Source organism: Coffea arabica, chromosome 8e (assembly GCF_036785885.1).
Source record: "Coffea arabica cultivar ET-39 chromosome 8e, Coffea Arabica ET-39 HiFi, whole genome shotgun sequence".
Taxonomy (NCBI): domain Eukaryota; kingdom Viridiplantae; phylum Streptophyta; class Magnoliopsida; order Gentianales; family Rubiaceae; genus Coffea; species Coffea arabica.
The window spans coordinates 6,561,999-6,581,862 of record NC_092324.1 but is presented as its reverse complement, the minus strand read 5'-3'; the positions used below and the strand labels follow the sequence as shown (position 1 = coordinate 6,581,862).

Here is a 19,864-nt window from a genome sequence, read left to right as displayed (position 1 = left end):
CAAAGAAACCAGGACAAAAGGGCATAATCAGAATATAAGGTGCAGAGAATCAACTCCACAACCGGCTCAAAAGACACAAAAGTTCAAAATCAGCCACACAATTGCATTGAAACCAGGAAAATTAACTGTAGATGGAGCTCTGCAGCTTTATGTGGTTTAAGAAAGATAAGATAACACTTATTATATGTTAATACGAAGCGGTATAGTTGATTTATATTTATTAGATATGCATAGAATTTTTGTTCATTTATATATATTACATACACAGGATTTTCATTTATTTGCATGTTAATACAAAGTAGTACAATTGATTTATATTGATTAGATACACATAGAATTTTCATTGATTTGTATATATCACATTGATTGATCTATAAGGAAAATTTAAATTATGATTATTTGATATGAATAACACTTATTATATGCTAATATGAAGCGGTACAATTGATTTATATTTATTAGCTACACATAGAATTTTGTTCATTTGTATATATTACATACACATAGGATTTTCATTGGTTTGCATGTTAATACAAAGTAGTACAATTGATTTATATTGATTAGATACACATAGAGCTTTCATTAATTTGTATATATTAGATACACACAGAATTTTCACTAATTTGTATATTTTTTAGAAAATTTTAGAAAATCAATATTTTGGTCAATATACACATTTTTGAGAGAGCTAATAAATATAAAAGGATACGGAAAATTATAAACATAAAAACGCAGACAAAGAAAGTGACTGAAAACCACAGAGCTCTAGCTTAGTGGCCACCACCACTCTTGGTGGAGTGCCCTGACCTCCCACCAAATTGCCACTTTAGGTGGCAGTCTTAGTTGGCTCTCTTCGATGGAGTCTCTACTCACATCGAGTCCCCTCCCCTTCCCCACACATTAGAATAGAAAACCGGCACAATTAACTGTAGGTGAGCCTTCGCGGCTTTATGTAATTTAGATTAGTTTAGATTAGACGTCGTAGATAGTATCCCCTGTCCCTTCCGGAAACTGGACTTTACCACTTCTATAGCACTTTCTAGCATTTTTGCCTTGTCCATTCTAAACTTTCCCTCACCCGTATACTTCTCTACACCTCCACGTGTCCCACAAGAAGTCTGCACATTTTAGAACCGGAAAGAAAAAGAGTAGTTACTTTCCCTACCTTGTCTTGATGTCTGCAGAGTTCTCAAACACGGGGACTCTTTCTCAAACGCTCCTTGACTTGTCCAGGCAAAGATGTACTTACAATCATAATGGTTGATAAAAATGTTATCTTTCCGTGCGTAGCTCCACTCGCTGTAACAACCAGCAAGAATCTTTAAACCACGCAAAACATTATGGTACTACTAATTAGTCCATTATCAATTCAAGAAGTTTGCCTTAGCTATTAATCTTTGTGAATTAATTATTATACAGAGTGTAATTATTTATTGGGGAATAAATCCCAGATGGAAAAAGCACTTCTTTTTAGTACTAAAGCAAGTGGGCCATTGTTTTTGTCCCAAAAAAATCAGTACACGTGTGGGCTCTCTACTGCATGTAGTTGGAGTCTCAATTCAAGAATCTTAAATGGGTCAGTGACGAAACCCAAGTTCTTGCATTGCTTCCACCTAGGCATCTTCTCAAACTCAAACAGGTTAGTTGTTCCCATAAAATTTGATGCCAGTTCATCAGTTCCATAACATGAATCTAGTTGATTTCAGTTTAATTATATGCATCTAAGTTTGTTAAATGGATAGTTGCTTTTTTGATTTTTATACCCTTAAATTTCTCGGAAATTCGTAGACTCAGATGGATTTGGTTGATGGACTGAACTCTTAGTACTTGAATGTGTGAATGAATTAATTTTGGATCATTATTCTTGTGCAAGTGTTTCAACATTTAGATATTTTTAAGTTCACCTGTTTATTTTATGTTGGATTGATCAGGTACAAGTAAACTGATCCTGGTCATGATTTGAGGGTAATCATGTAAAGTACTTTGAATTGATTTTAACTTCTCTAATTTGGTCAATCACAGCAAGGGATTTTGTACTTGAATTCTTTGGCCCATAAAAAGGGAGTAAGGTGTTGTAATATTTTACAAATTGCAAGACATCGGCATGGAGTAAGCGCTCAGGCTTAAGTAATGATGAGCAGCTTTCGTTTAATGAAGTCTCAGATTCTACTGCAAATTTCTTCTGCATGCAATCGATAAAATGCAATCCTTTGTCCTGTGGTATTCATGTAATCGTTATATAAGTCGTCATTTTCTGTTTTAATGATTGGTAATCAGTTTCCCATGATGAGAAGGTTTGATCTAATGATGAAATCTCTTCTTTTACTGATATTTTAGCCATTTGTCAAAGTTTTCCTGGAAATATGTTCTGATATTATCTCATGGAATGTAGAGAAAAGGGTGAAAATAAGAGATTTTTTGGTGCAATCTTAGTTTACTCTCAGATGGCTGGATGTGAGCGGACAGCAGTGACTGGTGATATGAGATCGGGGAATATGATTTTTGAGCCTATCCTGGAGGATGGAGTTTTCCGTTTCGATTGTTCCACAGATGACAGAAATGCTGCATTTCCAAGTGTTTCTTTTGTCAACCCTGTGGATAGAGAGACACCAATATCTAGTGATCATAGAGTTCCATCATATGTTCCTACTTTTGAATGTGTTCTTGGACAACAGATTGTTAAGATTGAGGTAAGTTACGTATTGCAAAATCTTCTGTAAGTTTGCCTTTTCATCCGTGCTCTTTCATGTGATAATTATGTCATTATCCAAAAAAATCAAGAATGACCTAAGTGAATCTTTTCATGATTTAGTTTCCATATGGTACATCTTTCTACGGAACAGGAGAGGTTAGTGGTCAGCTTGAACGAACAGGAAAGCGGGTATGTCAATTTATTTGGTTTTCTTCGGGCTATATTTTTAAATGTACTCTAGATGAAAATTAATCCATGACTTCTAGGTATTTTCGTGGAACACTGATGCATGGGGTTATGGAGCTGGAACCACCTCCTTGTACCAATCACATCCTTGGGTGCTTGCTGTCCTTCCCGATGGAGGGGCAGTTGGGGTACTTGCGGATACCACAAGGCGTTGTGAGGTACTTTCCATTTCTGATGTACTTTCTATATCTATTAATGGATCTCAATTTGATGACCTAGACCTGTTGTTTTAACAGATTGATTTGCGCAAAGAATTTAATGTGAAGTTTATCGCTCAACTCTCTTATCCCATTATCACATTCGGACCATTTGCTTCACCAACTGATGTTCTGATATCCTTCTCCCGCGCAATTGGTAATTTTTCTCACTTATCTCACTTTTGTCTTTCTTGCGTAACTCAAAATTTAGGTGACAATTAATGCTGAATCAATCACCTTGTTTTCCCTGTATCATAATGGATGATGTCAGGAGAGGGATTAATGGATGACCATGCAATAACACAAAAAGCAATACTCCAAATTTTGTCCAATTTATGACCACCCTACATCCCTAGTGTAGCACTTCTTTCCTGTAAATTAGTATTTAGGACTGCATTGCCAGATCAGGAACAAATCTGATGCTTAAAATGGCATACCTTAATGTGCTGCTGCCAACTTGAAGTTTTTAAGTATTAATAAATATCACCAATATGATTACCAATACATCAGATTTATCTTGTCACAAAACAAACAGAAATTAAAATATGGGGATGACCTTGACACTCTCAGTTGACTAGAATTCGAAAAAGTTCCTTCTTTTTACTAGAGAAACTGCGTCATTTTTTTACTACACTTTCAAATTTATCTTGGTCTTCCTTCTCATGCTCTCTTTTGTTGCTAGACTTGTAGACATTTTTCCATGAATATAATTAAATCTTTCCGTCTGATATCTGTGATCTGTGTTCCTTCTTTTAATCTCTTTGTGTTGCAAAATCTTGATATCTGTAGCCTGCACTGCATCACTGTGGGTCAGTGACAATGCAACTGAAGCTATAAAATGATAGTGTGTTAGGTACAATTTGAGGGCCTATTGTAAGAATAAACTATGTTGTCCCACCTGATTGATGTTCAGCTGTTGAAGGAGTGATTATCATTGATGTTCAGCTGTTGAAGGAGTGATTATCATAGAAAGTTCTGGAGTAATATTTAGCTCTAAAATCTTTTATTGAATGGTTTGTGATGCTTTCCATCATATAGGAGTTCCTTGGATTTATAATGTGTTACTATTTCTAACTCTCCTGTAAATGCCACCTTTGGATTTGCCTTAACATGCCTAGACTTTTTTCATGATTCCACTTTATTTATCTTATCAGCTTCTCCTTTTTATTCCTGAAGTATTAGTAAATCAAGTATGCATTTTGCTCATAGGTACTGTATTTATGCCCCCAAAATGGTCGTTGGGTTATCACCAATGCCGTTGGAGCTATGCCTCAGATGCAAGAGTTCGTGAGGTTAGTTTGTTTTACTCTTTCCTAAACTACATGGTTTACCTGTTTGTTCTTGTACAATGTCTTATTTAGCACGTTCCAATACATCTATTTATGTTTGTTTTAGGTATTTAATCAGTGGTTTCCTTATGAAGCTTTATAATCAGTGCAGTGCAAGTTCACATCTGCAGATTTCTTTGCTTTAATCAAATTGGAAGTTGTTATTATTGTGCAAGTTAAATAGTTTCAGACAACTCCTGAACTCTATGGTCCTGTCCTCCTGAACTTTGTGCTCTTTTTTTTTTTTTTTTTACAATACAATGCAGATCGCAAGGACATTCCGGGAGAAAAATATTCCTTGTGACGTAATTTGGATGGATATAGACTACATGGATGGTTTTCGCTGTTTCACTTTTGACAAGGCAAGTCCTCCTTCATTGCTTGTTACAAATGATGGATTCACTGTTTGTTATTTACATTCCTTCATGGTCAACTATAACTTTCTAATACTGCTGTAACTCTGAGATGTATAACTTTCTGGACAGTGGATTATAAGATATTCATTAGTCATAAATCTTATGCTGCATCACTTTTTTCTTTCACCTTCTGCTTTGCTAAATTTCATTGTTGTTCTTGGGATTTAATAATCACAGAGTTGGCAATATTTGTAGATCTTCCGCAGTCTAAAGATAGCCAAAACACAGATACCTATGGGTAGATGGGCTTGTATCTTCTGTGATCTTGCAGAAGAGAATAAAAACATAGAAATGAGTAATGCAAATAGTTGTAGTTATGCTTCATCATCCTGACGTGCATAGACTCATTATTTTGTTATCAAATTTTATTGGAGTCTACCTCGTCCTTCTTCCTAAGTTTGAACTATGTGGACTATTTTGATTTTGGTTCAGGAACAATTCCCTGATCCCAAATGTCTGGTTGACAATCTTCATCAGAATGGTTTCAAAGCGATCTGGATGCTTGATCCAGGGATTAAATTTGAGAAAGGTTATTTTGTCTATGATAGTGGTTCAGAAAAAGATATTTGGATTCAGACTGCAGATGGGAAGCCTTTTGTAGGTAAATATATGAATTTCACCTTGGTTCTTCTTGAAGCTATTGTACCTTTGTTTGGTCTCCCAACTATTTTATCTTTTACGTGCTATGTCTGGTTTTAGGTGAAGTATGGCCTGGCCCTTGTGTATTTCCAGATTTCACTCAGTCAAAAGCCCGCTCATGGTGGGCTAATCTTGTTAGAGATTTCACTGCCAATGGTGTAGATGGCATTTGGAATGATATGAATGAACCGGCTATTTTCAAGGTGAAGTTTGTGATCTCTCAGCATGTCTTCTCATCTTTTGCTTGCCTAATATTTTCGCATTGCAGACGGTAACAAAGACAATGCCTGAGAACAACATTCACAGGGGAGATGATGAACTCGGAGGCTGCCAGATTCACTCACATTATCACAATGTATGATTCCTTGTTCTCCTTATTTTACTCCATGTTACATGAGAGAACTATGCTTCAGAGTCTTATTTAACGTGCTAAAGCTGACATATTTTAACAATTGGATAATCTTTTGAATCTTTTTTGCTTTTTGTTGTCGGCTACTGGTTATTCTGAAGTTTTTGGTTATACTCGTTATGCATTTTAGGTTTATGGCATGCTGATGGCAAGGTCCACATATGAAGGCATGAAATTAGCTGATCAAAATAGACGTCCATTTGTTCTTACCAGAGCTGGATTTGCAGGTAGTCAAAGATATGCTGCTACATGGACAGGAGACAATCTTTCCACCTGGGAACACCTTGACATGAGCATCTCCATGGTTCTTCAATTGGTAATTGACTGAGAAAAATAATCAGGCTTTGGATTCTATGTCTGATACACGCCTGTTTCTTTGTTTGTAAGCACTGTCTGGCTATTGATATGTATTTAACGTGTCAACAAAAAGGAAATTAGAAAGAAACATAATGTTTATCTTAGTAAACATTCTAAATGACGTTTTCTGAATCAATTCTTGTCATTCATTTGATCCACTCGATAGCCCATCTCTTAGCAGGGTTAGGCTGGTCACTGATCTCCCTAGAAATATCAAGCTGCCTAGAGATTTCATAGTGGGAAAATGCATTGCACTTTGCTCTCCCTTCTGAGTAAAGGTTTTCGAGTTTTTGCTTAAAAGGAATCCAATAACCCAACTAAAGAGCTGGTAAACTTGTACATTTGATGCCAAGGTAATAGATCTTAATATTTGGAAATTCATTGTCTCACTGCCTACCATTCTATTTTCATACTAGCTAAGTAGAATTAGACATATGCATGCACATATGCGTAATCCTGCAACTTAGTGGTAAACTTAATCCATTCGCCTAGAATATGTGTTCTTATATTTCATTTCCAGTTTAGTGTGAGTTGTATTCTGATTTTTAAAATTTATAAACCATCTGAGTAGACAACCTTTAGATCTGCACCAAGATGTCACTCCTACTAGTTATAGTTTCAAATGACCTTGTATGTTGTAGATTTAACATAAGTTTGTTATTCTTCTAAATGACACTGTTCCATTTCTTTTTACTAGATGAAAGTTCTTTTTTTTTTTTTTTTTTTTTTTTTAAGCTTGTGTCATGGAGTGGTTCTATCTTCAAATGTTCTATTGTTTGCTAGAGAGAAGAAAATATGTACCATTCAATACTGCTACTCCTTTTATGAATACTCATCCTTGAATTAATACATGCATTCAATATGGATACTATGTTAAATAATTCATCAATAGCTGGCTTTATGAATGTATAGGTAATACTTAGTTCCCTTCTCAAACTCAGACTATTGTTTTATCCTTTCTGATTATGGAGTAAAGTTCAAAGAATGTTACTGCCTTTCTCTTTGTCCTGAATTAGCTGATGTTGATTGAAGTTAGATTTTATGGTTTTGCATATCTGTTTAAACCAATTATGTTTTTATATTTCTTTTCAGTGAAAAGTGGTGATATTTACTTGTCTTATCATGTTTAACTGCTATACCTAAGGCAACTTAAAATACAGGGGCTCAGTGGTCAGCCACTTTCAGGGCCAGATATTGGTGGATTTGCTGGTAATGCAACGCCGAAACTCTTTGGAAGGTGGATGGGTGTTGGGTCCTTGTTTCCATTCTGTCGTGGGCATTCTGAGGCTGATACCAACAATCACGAACCTTGGTCTTTTGGTGAAGAGGTTTGTCCTTGCTTGATATCTCCATAACTCTATTTACTTTAGCAAGGCTTACGTGTGAGTATTCATTCAATTTTAGGGCATTTGTGCATTTTTCAGTGCCCTTTGGTCTTTTGGTGAAGTTTGTCCTTGCTTGATATCTTCAGTACTCAATTTACTTTGGCAAGGTTTAGTGTGAGTTTTCATTCAATTTTTAGGGCAATTTTATGCATTTTTCAGTGCCCTATGAATGAATATGTTGTTGAATTTACCATTATTTTCTTCTCATTTGAAGCATTTGACTGCTGGCTTGCTTCTTAGAATGATACTATTGAATCTCTGCCAAAATAAGAATTTTCCTTTTATTCTGTTGTGAAACAAGGGCTCCATTAACTCTTTCAAGACTTCAAGACCATGATTTATTCATTGGTATACTTACTTCTTTCTACATGGGCATTTTTTAATATTTGTTGAATTAGCCCTGGCCCAATTTCTTACATATATTACTGAAAGCACTGATCTTTTCCATATGGTTGTATACACTTTGAATAGGTGGTGTTCCAAAACTGTAAGAATCTTATCATTTTTCAATTGGACATGGATTGCTACCCTGGCTGCAGTAAATATACTAAGCATATATTGTGTAAGAAAAAGATGAAAGATACCAGCATGATAAAAGTAGAAGCTGATTAATGACAGACCTGGTGGTGACCATGTGAAGTTATGTTGACGATGTGATAGACTCTTATTCTTTTGAGGAGTATCCTTCTGTATTCTGGTGGGAGGTGAAATATATTGGGAGCAAAGACTGATTAGAAAAGAAAAGGGATGCATATACTCAGTCTGTTTCTCAGTCCAATTAGATTTGGACTTTTTTTGCCAAGGAGTTAACTTATATGTGGAGAATGGATTTTGAACCTATACAAACACTACTAGCTTGCGAATCCTGAATTCAGTTTGTTTTTTTGATCGTGAGTTTAGGAATCTCTAATGCTTACTGTGTATTCTGGTGAACTTTTTACTCTCACAGTGCGAAGAAGTTTGCCGTCTAGCACTAAAGAGAAGATACCGCCTTTTGCCACACATATACACCTTGTTTTATGTGTCTCATACAAAGGGTATACCTGTGGCAACTCCCATTCTTTTTGCTGGTAAATTCTTGTTATGATCAGTTATTTCGTCCTCATGTTAGTAAAATATTTATTTTCCTAAGTCTTCTGAGTCATAAATTCTTGCTTTCTATGTGCAGATCCAGAAGACCCCAAGCTAAGAACCCGTGAAGATTCATTTATGCTGGGGCCTCTTCTCATATGTGCAAGGTTTTCTTTTAATTACTTCAGAGTTGCTGTACCATGTGGTTGTACAATTGTCTTTACTTTGTGCTAGTCGTTGTGTTTCTCATACTTGGCTCAGCGTATAATTGTATATCCATAACTTCGGAAATTAATGACCGAAGGAACTTATTGGGTGTGTGGAGCTTAGAACTACGAAAACTTCTAATGCTTTCATACCATGCATAAGAGCCTGCTTAGTCAAAACAAAGAAATGGATTGGGAATTATGGGAAAATAGGTTTTGCCTTTGGTAAGGTTGTGAATTAAGCATGTGGTCAGTGAAATAAGGATAAGAGTTGCAACTAGCCTTGGCAATGCTATGGAACTATTAATGAATTCATTACCACTTGGGTTAAGTTGACCCTTCAGGTTTCTTCTTTTTGGAAATACTCTTTAATTATGCTTATCCCTCTAATATTATCTGGCTGAGGCATGCCTTTCTTTCAGTGCTCAGAGTTTACTTTTCTAGGAGGACTGCATTAATATTAATTTTCGATTATTTATCATCCTTTATCTTCTCTTCTTTAACGGTTAGTCTTTATTTGTAATGTTGGTCAATTACACTGTTCTTTAGTCGTAAAAGAATTTCTAATGTTGAAGTTGATCATATGCAGCACTCAGCGTGACCAGGAATTGGATGATACACAGCCGAGGTTGCCTAAAGGCATTTGGTTGAGTTTTGACTTTGAAGATTCACATCCGGTATTTGTTGTTTGTCACTGGAAACATGTCTGGGCTTTTGATAGTCTGTGATGCGTTGACTCACCACTTGTTTCATTACTTTATGATTTTATTAGGACTTACCAGCGTTGTATCTAAAAGGTGGATCAATCATCCCTGTTGGTCCCCCATATCAACATGTTGGCGAAGCTAATCTTACCGATGACTTGTGCCTTCTTGTCGCCTTGGATGAACATGGTAATTTGCAACTTGTGAAAAAGATTTTGCAAAATACAAATCTTAAGAAGTAATTATTTGATTGGTCTATTTTGTTATGCTTTTGTAGATAGTGGTATGCTTGAGATTCAAACTTCTCTTGATTTACCACCTCAAACAAGAGATGCCTCAACATGGATTTTTAATACTGTCCATGCCTAAGTTTCATGTTCTTTATGGAGTTGGAAACTTTGTGAAGTTGAGCAATTTTCTCATTTTGTTTCTCCATCTTGGGTGTCCTGCCAGACTATCCAGCTATTTAGTTGATCCTTGAAGCAGCTTAGATTTTTTTTCCCTGTTCCCTGTTCCTTGGATAAGATAGTTCTTTTAATTGCAGAGCATTGGCTTTTCAAAACCTGGGTTTTTGGAACATATAAAAAATTGGAGATGGATTTATTTCAGGGTTACCGTGGCAAATGCAGTTGTTTATGTATTGCTTCCATTACAAATTCTTAGAGTCTATAAAATTTGGTTATGCTAAGTAGTTTTATGTCCCCTAGGTTTGTCAAAAAAGTAATATAAAGTAGTTTAGCTCAATTGCAAGGGAGGCAATACTTTGGTTCACTTAATTTTGTAGACAATGACTGAACACTGTTCAAATGGATTGCATTTCCGTCCTCTATAGAACAGTCAAGATTTTACCTTTCTTCCATTTAGATTTTTTTTTTGACAATTTTGATTCTTATGCGAGAGATTATTGGCAAAGAATGTGTGGTTGTTTCTTTGCATTGTTACATGCACTTGCGGTCCCCATAATAATGAGAGAAATTTTATGGTCTGATTATCCTTTGATCCGATTTTCTTTCTCTTTGAAGATTCTTATCATATCCTCCTAAATTTTTGATTGAGAAAGAAATATCATGTTTTTTAGTGAGAAAGGCACACCCTCTGTGTTAAAACTAAAGGAAAATTTTGATTAAAAAAAAGTATAGAAGTTATTGGGAATTATAATGAGTTAATGGGTTATCCTTGGTAGATTTGTAGTAATAAACATTTAATGAGGCAAAAATGGAAGTTTAATACTAAAAGCCCCTTACTCTGGCTTTATTTAAAGATATTGCACCTCATTACTACTTTAATAAAGCATGAAAATCACTCCCAGTGTAGCACTTTTTTATACTTTTTACCGATGCCCTTATGGCTAGTATAACTTCCCACAACTTCCTAATGTCGAATTGGTCATTCTATCATTTTCTTCTCAATTTCAGTTTTTAATTGTTTCTCCAAATAGCGGACACTTAGGTTGTGCATGTATCCTTGGCACTAAAATATGGAAATTTATTGAATCTGATGGTAATGTGGATTTCTCCTATGAAGGAAGTAAACTGTTGCTCCTCTAATGAAACTAAGAATTGACATTGAAGCAGAGTTGATGAAAACTTGACAAGCCTAGAATACTTAAAATGTGAACCAATTGACTCATGAATCTAGGCCTAGCACATAGAGGATTGGTGAAAGATGATTTGCCAACTATGTAACAAGGAATGGAATTCCACTAGTGCTTTTCTGAAGGTTTTATTGAAAGAATCTGAAAATTGGGGTTTTGTGGCTTAAGCATTATATGTGCTGGCAATCTTTCAGGAGCTATATCTTCTTCTGGTTGACCACATAAATCTTCTTAGGTTAATAGAATATAACTCTGTCTCAATATTGGATGCTGGGACAAGTGGAATATGCAGCATATACGTGGAACTTATATCTAGTTTTTGAAACTTTCAGGTAAAGCTGAAGGTGTCCTTTTTGAGGATGCTGGAGATGGCTATGAGTATACTAAAGGAGGATATCTTTTAACGACATATGTTGCCAAACTCCAGTCATCAGTTGTCACAGTTAGTGTTTCCAAAACTGATGGCTTGTGGGAACGGCCAAATCGTCGCTTACAAGTGAAGTTATTGCTTGGTACAGGTGCTATGGTGCGTATCCTGCCTGTTGAACTCAAAGTTACTATGTCATGTTGCTAGGATCTCTTCAATCTGGAATGCTCTTAGAAAATTTATTGTGTATTTGCACGTTCAAGCAGCTTGAAGCGTGGGGCACTGATGGAGAAACTATGCAAATTATGTTGCCTTCAGAAAATGAAGTATCAAATATGGTGTTAGCAAGTGAAAAACAGCACAAAAGTCGCATGGGTAATATTTTAATTTTTCATACAAAATGCACAAGTTTGGTGTTCTTTCTTCTTTATATTTATTCATTCATATTCAGGAGTAGTTTTATGGCTTGGACTGCTTGTTTATGTTGTATGATCGATGCATCTGTTATATTTCACTGAGCTATTTTACAACTTTAGTCTTATATTTCATGAAAGAAGTAAAGCAGATTAAAATGACCAATTGTACCACAATAGTTATATTAGCTTTATCACTAACGCTCATGCTGCTGCCTATACATCATTCCAAGCTTTTGACGACTGGATAGCTGCTAGCATGGCCTGAAAATTTGCTGAATGATTCTGCTAATTGCAAGCCTATTTTGACATTTGAAGTTATTATAATTGCCAAGCTTAGGTTTTGAAATTTACAATCCCCTATCATGAGTGCAATCAGCACCTTTACCATTAAGACAACCTCTTTGGTCTCCTCTACCTCTACACTCTTGTCCTTTTGAAACCGCCTCCTTTAGTATAAGAATCTTTGACTAAGGATGACTTGAATACCTGACTAACATCATCCACCACGGAAAATGCTCAGATCAAAGGTTCTAGAAACACAAAAAAGTGCCTCCTCAAAAGCTGGCAGCTTTGCACCGCCTTAACTGTGAGTTCGTACTTTGTCTGTAGGAAATACAAGAAATCAAATGCTTGACATTTTTCATTTTTTTCCTTTTGGCATCATTTTCAGACAGAGATGAATAGGCGTGACAACCGATAATTCTGTATGGACCTTCTTAAAGACCATGCAGTACTCTGTCTGATGTTACTGTCTGTAAAAATGCACACATGGGAAACTTTTTAACTTTTGAATACTTCGGTCAGGAAGTTCTACACAATTTTTGCACCATCACCCCCCCACCCACCCCCCCCCCCCCCCCCCCCTCCAAAAAAAAGAAGCATACCAACAAATATGAAAATTCTTAAGTTGGCATGTATTTGCTGCAACACACTTGCACATCTATATGACATAGGTAATCAAGATGCAAACATATCATGACCAAATCATTACAAGTAATTGTGTATTTGTTAATTACTTTCTGTGATGAAGTGGGTTGTCAGGGTATTGTCATATCTAATGCATCTCTTTCATTTAACATAATAACAATCAGATATCTTATGGCACTTTTCCATATTTTTGGTTTGAGAAGCTGAAATTAATGTTTGCTACACTCTGATTGGCCTGATAGGTGTTGATGCGTAAATTTAAAAATGTTGTGAATATTTTCTACTGCCATGTGATTTCTGAATTGGTTGTTAAATTTGCAGAGTGTGCTAAAATTATACCAGATGTGGATAATGTTCCTGGACACAAAGGTGTAGAGCTGTCAAGGACTCCTATTGTTCTGCAAAGTGGAGACTGGGTTCTTAAAGTTGTTCCTTGGATTGGTGGTAGAATTATTTCAATGGAGCATGATCCTTCAGGTAGGAATGCTATATCTTCTTGGATTGCAGAAACAGTAAGTGTTAGGAGCCTGGTAGGAAACGACTCTGTTAACTTGGATCTGCTGTGCCTATCCATATTGCTCAACTTCAGAGATAATGCCCATGAGTTGTTAGGTGTAAAAATTCAGCCATCTTATTTTGCTTGGGCTTCATGACAGGAACTCAGTGGCTTCACAGTAGGGTTGAGATTAGCGGCTATGAAGAGTATAGTGGCACTGAATACCGATCTGCTGGATGTACTGAGGAGTACTCTGTCATTGAGTGAGTTAATGAATAATTGTGCAACTGCATTTATAGTTGTACGTGCTGTCATCTATAAAGGTTGTTTCTAGTTTTCCAGTATAATTAAATCCAACAAACTCCATTAGGCTGTGACGAATATTAGGTTCTGTGGCAAACCCTTATTACAGTTTGATTACACAGCAAACAACTGGCTTGAATTGAATCAATCCTGTAGGTCAATTTGGTAAAATAAGCAAAAGCAGAACATAGTAGCCAATGATAATCATTTGCTTTCTTAAGAGAGTAAAAATATAGCTTTATTGGAAACGACAGTTTGACCATTTGCTGATTAAAGAACCAAAGTTGTCATTGACATGTTGGTGCAAGAAAAAGGAAACATTGTCTCAAGGGGAATGACATTGCTTCTAGTGTTGTATTCGCTCCAAGTTTACCTCAAAGCTGAGCTCTAAGATATATATTTCTCCTCCTGATTTGCAGTTTTGAGTGAATTTGTTTGGTAGTTTAGTTTGAATGCAAATTCATGATAGTATCTTTTGTGAGGGTATTTACTTGAATCTCATGTTACATAAGAAATTGCAAAGATCCTATGACGCCTTGTACTTCTATGCTATTCAAAGTTTGTATTTGTCCTGGAAACTGTTTTGCAAAGGGCAGTTTACACTGTATCAATGAATGCTATGCAATACTGGGGTCATGTTATTTTCTCTAGTTATTTTCAAAAATGAATTGAACTACCAGTTATTGCATAAATGATTTTTGGAAATATCGTTCTTTTACAGGCGGGATCTGGAGCAGTCTGGGGAAATTGAATCTCTTAAGCTAGAAGGTGACATCGGTGGTGGATTAGTTCTTCAGAGGGAGATATCCTTCTCAAAAGATGACCCTAAAGTTTTCCGAATTGAGTCTGGAATTGTAGCTCGGAAAGTTGGTGCTGGATCGGGAGGATACTCAAGGTTAGATCTGCTTCACCTATTATTGCTGGGAAGGTGTCCTTTAATTGCATGAGATGAACCTCTTGATGTAATTCACAAAATTTCTTCTGGTCTAATTCTTTTAGATACCTTATCTAAAAATAAAAGATTCTACCCATCTATAAAATAGATGGGGTATATCTCGCTGAAGTGGAAGACAATATGTATTTATTATGATCTAAACTATAAATGTGAATGTTGATTCATATCAATTAATTTATACAAGAGGGACTTGTACAAATTATTCATGTGCCAGGAACCAGATTTGAGCTGGTGACATGAGGATTTTCAGTCCTCTGCTCTACCAGCTGAGCTATCCCAACCAGTCCCAATGTAGCAACCTCATCTTATGAGAAAAAGGGGGCTATATCAATTAAAAGAAGGAAAGGGGATTACAAAGTTTTATCTATGTGCATTTGTCTATTGTTGATAGTAGCAATTGATGTTTTTAAAGTCGAAATAAAGTAAAGTATTTTGATTTTTTTTTATTAATTCTTTCTTGATTTGCTTTATTAATGGATTTATCCATAATTTTTTATTGATTCAATAAAATGTTGTGTATTGAGTCTGGTAATATTAATGATACATAAAAATATATCTATGTATGTTCTTTCAACAAAAAATTTTATAAAAGAATCGAATTTAGAGAATAATCGGGCATTTCTCTTTTTTTTTAATATTTGCATAATGTGTTTTGGCAATCCGAATCTTTTAGTATTACAATTTCTTTTATTAGGACTTGTATATATTCTTGGCGTTGGGGTTTTTTTTCTTTTATAATTCTTTCTATTTGATTTATGATTGTGCTTCAGGCTCCTTGACTGTAATAGTATCTCGATTGTCAGTTTTCGAATAGAGAATACAAGGAAAGAAATTCTGTGCACAGCTTGGGATGCTTAATAATGGTTTAAATAGACCACATCCAGATCTAGTTAATGACTACTTGGAACTTAGATCATTATGAAGACTTGATGGTATCCCTTAAATGGACTAATCTTTGAAAATTTAATTAATAGCCAAAAGATCAAGGTTCAATATGAGATTGACCGGAATTAAGGCCAAATAGACACCAAAGCTTAACAAAAAGATACACTTCAGATCTTGTAATGGAGTATGTATTTTGAATGCAAAGTGAATTACGTTATCAGGGCTTGGCTTGGCATGCTGCAAGCTCTATGCAAAGAGTGGGGATGCCTTTTGTAACTGAATTCCTAGAGGGAAGGGCAAAAAGGCACATGATGTGTATTGGCCCAGCAATTTTTCTGAAGCTTCTTCTTGATATCTCTTTTCGAGAAGTGCTATGCAAAATGTCTCTGTCACTAATTGCATGCTAGTTTGAGTATCCTTGAAGCATTGTGATTTGTGAGCTGGTCATTAGTAATCTATTCTGATGGAAACTTTTGATATGTGATTTTAAGATAACCAAGCAGTTTCATGGAATGTGTTTACTACTTTTAATGTTTTGGATAGTGAGCAATAAACTTCAGTACTCTAAGCAGCCTCTAGTTTCATTTTTCAGGGGATGCATGTAGGGGTAGTGATTGTCCTATTCTGGCAATTGTGTTCTCTGATACTATTGATTTAACAAATTGCCGATTCACCAAGCCAAAACGAATTTTAAATACCATGGTGGCTAGTTGTCTATGAACTTTTAATGCTTGTGGTGCATACTTTCTGCATTATGTGAGTTTTGTCGAAGTATTTGGCAATCTTCTTGTTTGATCGACTTAAAAAGCAATCCAAAGTGAAACTTGAAGCTCTCAACCTTTTAGCTTTCACAATGCATTTTTCTTTCTCTTTGTTTTTTAAAATTGTTTGGGCACTGGGGAAGGGTGGTACAGGTGCACTGTGTTTCAGAAGTTTAAAAGTGCTATTTTCGTGCTTGCTACTTTCTTTCCTTTCCCTGTCTCCTCTTTGTGCTTGCCTTTTCGTATTCTTTTCCAATCACTTATAGCATCTGCAATTACTTTTCTGTAGGCTTGTATGCTTGCGAGTGCATCCTACCTTTTCATTGCTCCATCCAACTGAATCATATGTGGAGTTTACCTCCATCGATGGGTCCAAGCATGAAATCTGGCCAGAGTCTGGGGAGCAATATTTTGAGGGGGATCTTCTCCCAAATGGTAAGAACTTCTGTCCTCTCTGTTACATTCAATGCTTGAATATCAAAAAGGTCAAAATATACAGCTTCGTAGTAGCAATACCAAAAGTATCCATGTGACTTTTCATGTGGATCTTTTACTTCTTGTTTCATCGTCGCTTGTATCTTCAAAATTTAGATTTGCATTCTTTGACACTGAGTTGCCGGATTCACACTCTCCAAAATTTCCTTCTTTTATGCCAGCCAACTTTTGCTCAGCAACACATGCAAATCGAACTAGAAAGTGAACCATCTCAAGTTTTGATGGTGTTATGATTGTTTATCAGTGGATAGAATTGGTAAACGTGAGAAGCCTTTAGGTGGCTGTTCACGTATCAACATACAAAATCTCAAAGCAAGTTTTCACCAATGAATAAATGTTGAGACTTTCATGTCATTTTGGTTATCATTACACATAGTGGTATTGGTTCAAGTTTCTTATGTTCCCTTTTTGTTTTCTGATCTTTTATCATCTCAAGTCAAAGAAGTAATTCTTACCAAGTGAAGACCAGGGAAAGTAGATAATAGGGGAAACTTATGTCAGAATGATCCGAGGTCTGACCAAGTATTTAGTTGTGTTTTCATTTGGCTAATTCGTGTGTCAGGAAAGAAATATGGCTGCATTCTAATGAACTTACTGATATAGGAGCTGAATTTTCAAATCTAGCATCATTTCTGAGTGGGTCTGCAAATGTGTTGTCTCTTGATTAAAGTTATATGGGAAGTTTCACAATTTCTTCATCAATAGAAGCATGCTTTTTGAGTGAGCAAACTGTAGCTAGATTGATTAGGCTATTCAGTTTAGTGGAAGTACAGTTATCAGTTCTGCATCTATAACTATCGAAATTCCTGTAGTACTGCTTATAAATCAAGTTTTTCATCAAACCATTTTGGACCAATTTTGCAGGAGAAACCTGTGGAGAAAATATCAAGCTTCTTCTGACCTGTATTCTGTCACCCTTGGTCTATGTCTAATCTGTCTCTATATTATGGTGTACAGGAGAATGGATGCTTGTAGATAAATGCCTCCGCTTGGCATTAGTCAACCGGTTCAACAAGAATGAAGTCTTCAAGTGTCTCGTACATTGGGGTGCTGGAACTGTTAATCTAGAGCTTTGGTCTGAGCAAAGGCCTGTTTCAAATCAATCACCTCTTCAAATAGCTCATGAATACGAGGTGATAAGCATATGAATTGGAACTGGAAAGCCGTCGAGAATTATTAACCTATGTCTCCAATTGTGCACCTTTGTGGTTGTCTTCAAGCTCTACTTGGTCCTCCTTGTAATATAGAAGTCACTTTTTGTGGGTTGAGAATTGGGAATTTTCTCCCCTCAGCAATCAGCTGTTGGCTGGAATGATCAGTAGCCTTAAAACATGTTGGATGCAACAATAAGTCCAGTTTATCAAACATTCAGTTGAGGAAATAATTGTGGGAATCTAATCAAATTGAAATGCATTGGACAGATGCAGATACAATCTTCAATCCCTAGTCCCTACCTAAGGTAGAAATTGCCCGCGTTGGAGGTCTTGCAAGTACATGATATTACAATTAACGTGAAGCGTGCAAATTAAGTTAAAAAACAACTTTGGTTAGATCTGATTAGTTAAATGATTGCGTTTGAGTCTGCAAGAAAAGGAGTCAATGATAGATTTTTTTTCCCTGAAGGGATAGCTTTTGCGTATAATTGTTTACTCAATTAAATGACTAGGGGTGGCAAACAAGCAAGTAATTCGCGAGCAATTCAATCACAATTAGAGTCGAGCTCGAGCTTCTCAAATATGGTCATAGAATCAAGCTCAAGCCTTTATGTATTTGGTGCCCAAATTTAAGTCAAAATTTAAGTTTGGGTTGGCTAACATGATATTTATATTTATGATTTTTTATGTAAAAGATATTTTTATTTATAGAGTGCATTCAGGATGTATTATATTTATTGATAAGGTACTAAACAGGTTTGACGTATCTTTCATAAAATTTACAAGAGAATAGAGTGTATACCATATTTAAACTAACAATTTCTTATTAACAAAAGAAAAGGATCCAACACGCTTTCATATCTTAAATCTGATTTTTGGTCGACAAAATTCTGATTACCTCCCCGAGAACTTCTTACTTGGGCGTTGCAACCTCCAACGACCAGGTGACTTCCTTTAGTTTTGTATCCTATCTCTAAGCGTACTCAGAGGCAAAGCATAAAAAGTTATGAAGAAAACTTCTTCTTTTATTAATGAAGAGATTGTAATATAAGATAGGTTTGACAGACTACTCTCTCTCTCTTTATTCACTAGACATGAGAGAAAATTTTACAACATAATTTGGTTTCTTCACTAAGTTGAGTTGCCAAAGTTGAATTGAAAGTTGAAAGTTGAATTCCCTTCTTTACATGCCATCTACCTATTTATATAGGTTGGCGGACTTCAATGTTGGACTTTACTTGATGTTTTCCACGGACTTGTTCTAGCTTCAATCCCGCGGACCTGAACAAAATATTTTGAATTTCGGAAATGACGTAAGTGCTTACATCTTATTCCATACTTTGACTGCTTGAGACCGTGTTCTTATCTTTTTTTTTTTTCTTCCTTAGTACAAGCCGGACATGTGTTATTTTTGTGCTTTCTCATCCTACACAAAGTTTTGATAGCTTTGTTGCTGGACTTTATTCAACCGCTTTCAAGTAAGTACATGATATTACAACTAACGTGGAGCGTGAAATTAAGTTAAAAACAATTTTGGTTAGATCTGATTAGTTAAATCATTGCATTTGAGTCTGCAAGGAATGGAGTCAATGATAGATATTTTTTTCCTAAAGGATAGCTTTTGCGTATAATTGTTTATCAATTGAAAGGGGTGGCAAACGAGCAAAGTAATTTGGGAGCAACAATTGGATTCATGCTTGAGCTGCTTGAATGTGGTCATCGAATTGAACTCGAGTCTTAAGGTATTCTGCACGAAAGTTCGTCGAGCTTTTCGAGTTTCATATTCTATTATTTTTTTCATAATTGTTAAATTACCTAAAATTCTATATTTTTAAAAAAATTTATATGTCTTACTATTCGA

General features: G+C 35.7%; 1 protein-coding gene across 4 annotated transcripts; it reads left to right on the top strand.

The window, feature by feature from the left end:
- Nucleotides 1–1,202: 1,202 nt before the first annotated feature.
- LOC113703775 (uncharacterized) lies at nucleotides 1,203–18,289 on the top strand. Of its 4 annotated transcripts, XM_072061292.1 has the most exons (24): nucleotides 1,203–1,343; nucleotides 1,518–1,639; nucleotides 2,393–2,690; nucleotides 2,813–2,881; nucleotides 2,959–3,096; nucleotides 3,175–3,292; nucleotides 4,345–4,427; nucleotides 4,730–4,825; nucleotides 5,312–5,480; nucleotides 5,579–5,721; nucleotides 5,787–5,873; nucleotides 6,058–6,243; nucleotides 7,445–7,612; nucleotides 8,619–8,739; nucleotides 8,838–8,907; nucleotides 9,536–9,623; nucleotides 9,719–9,839; nucleotides 11,577–11,770; nucleotides 11,878–11,986; nucleotides 13,276–13,431; nucleotides 13,611–13,713; nucleotides 14,475–14,648; nucleotides 16,644–16,789; nucleotides 17,807–18,289. In XM_072061292.1, exons 1-24 carry the CDS (start codon nucleotides 1,341–1,343, stop codon nucleotides 17,995–17,997), a joined length of 3,153 nt encoding a protein of 1,050 aa, XP_071917393.1. In that variant the 5' UTR covers nucleotides 1,203–1,340; the 3' UTR covers nucleotides 17,998–18,289. The 4 variants fall into 4 exon arrangements, with proteins under 4 accessions (XP_071917393.1, XP_071917392.1, XP_071917394.1 ...); XM_072061291.1 differs by lacking the exon at nucleotides 1,203–1,343 and having other exon boundaries at nucleotides 1,361–1,639; XM_072061293.1 differs by lacking the exon at nucleotides 1,203–1,343 and having other exon boundaries at nucleotides 1,452–1,639; nucleotides 17,714–17,948.
- The last annotated feature ends 1,575 nt before the right edge of the window (nucleotides 18,290–19,864 follow it).

What these genes read in the sequence shown, in the direction of transcription:
- LOC113703775 (XM_072061291.1), top strand. Translation starts at nt 1,452, where the DNA reads ATGGAAAAAGCACTTCTTTTTAGTACTAAAGCAAGTGGGCCATTGTTT. An exon ending in TTGAACGAACAGGAAAGCGG is followed by an intron (nt 2,882 to 2,958) that starts GTATGTCAATTT and finishes CATGACTTCTAG; the next exon opens with GTATTTTCGTGGAACACTGA. An exon ending in TGTCGCCTTGGATGAACATG is followed by an intron (nt 9,840 to 11,576) that starts GTAATTTGCAAC and finishes TGAAACTTTCAG; the next exon opens with GTAAAGCTGAAGGTGTCCTT.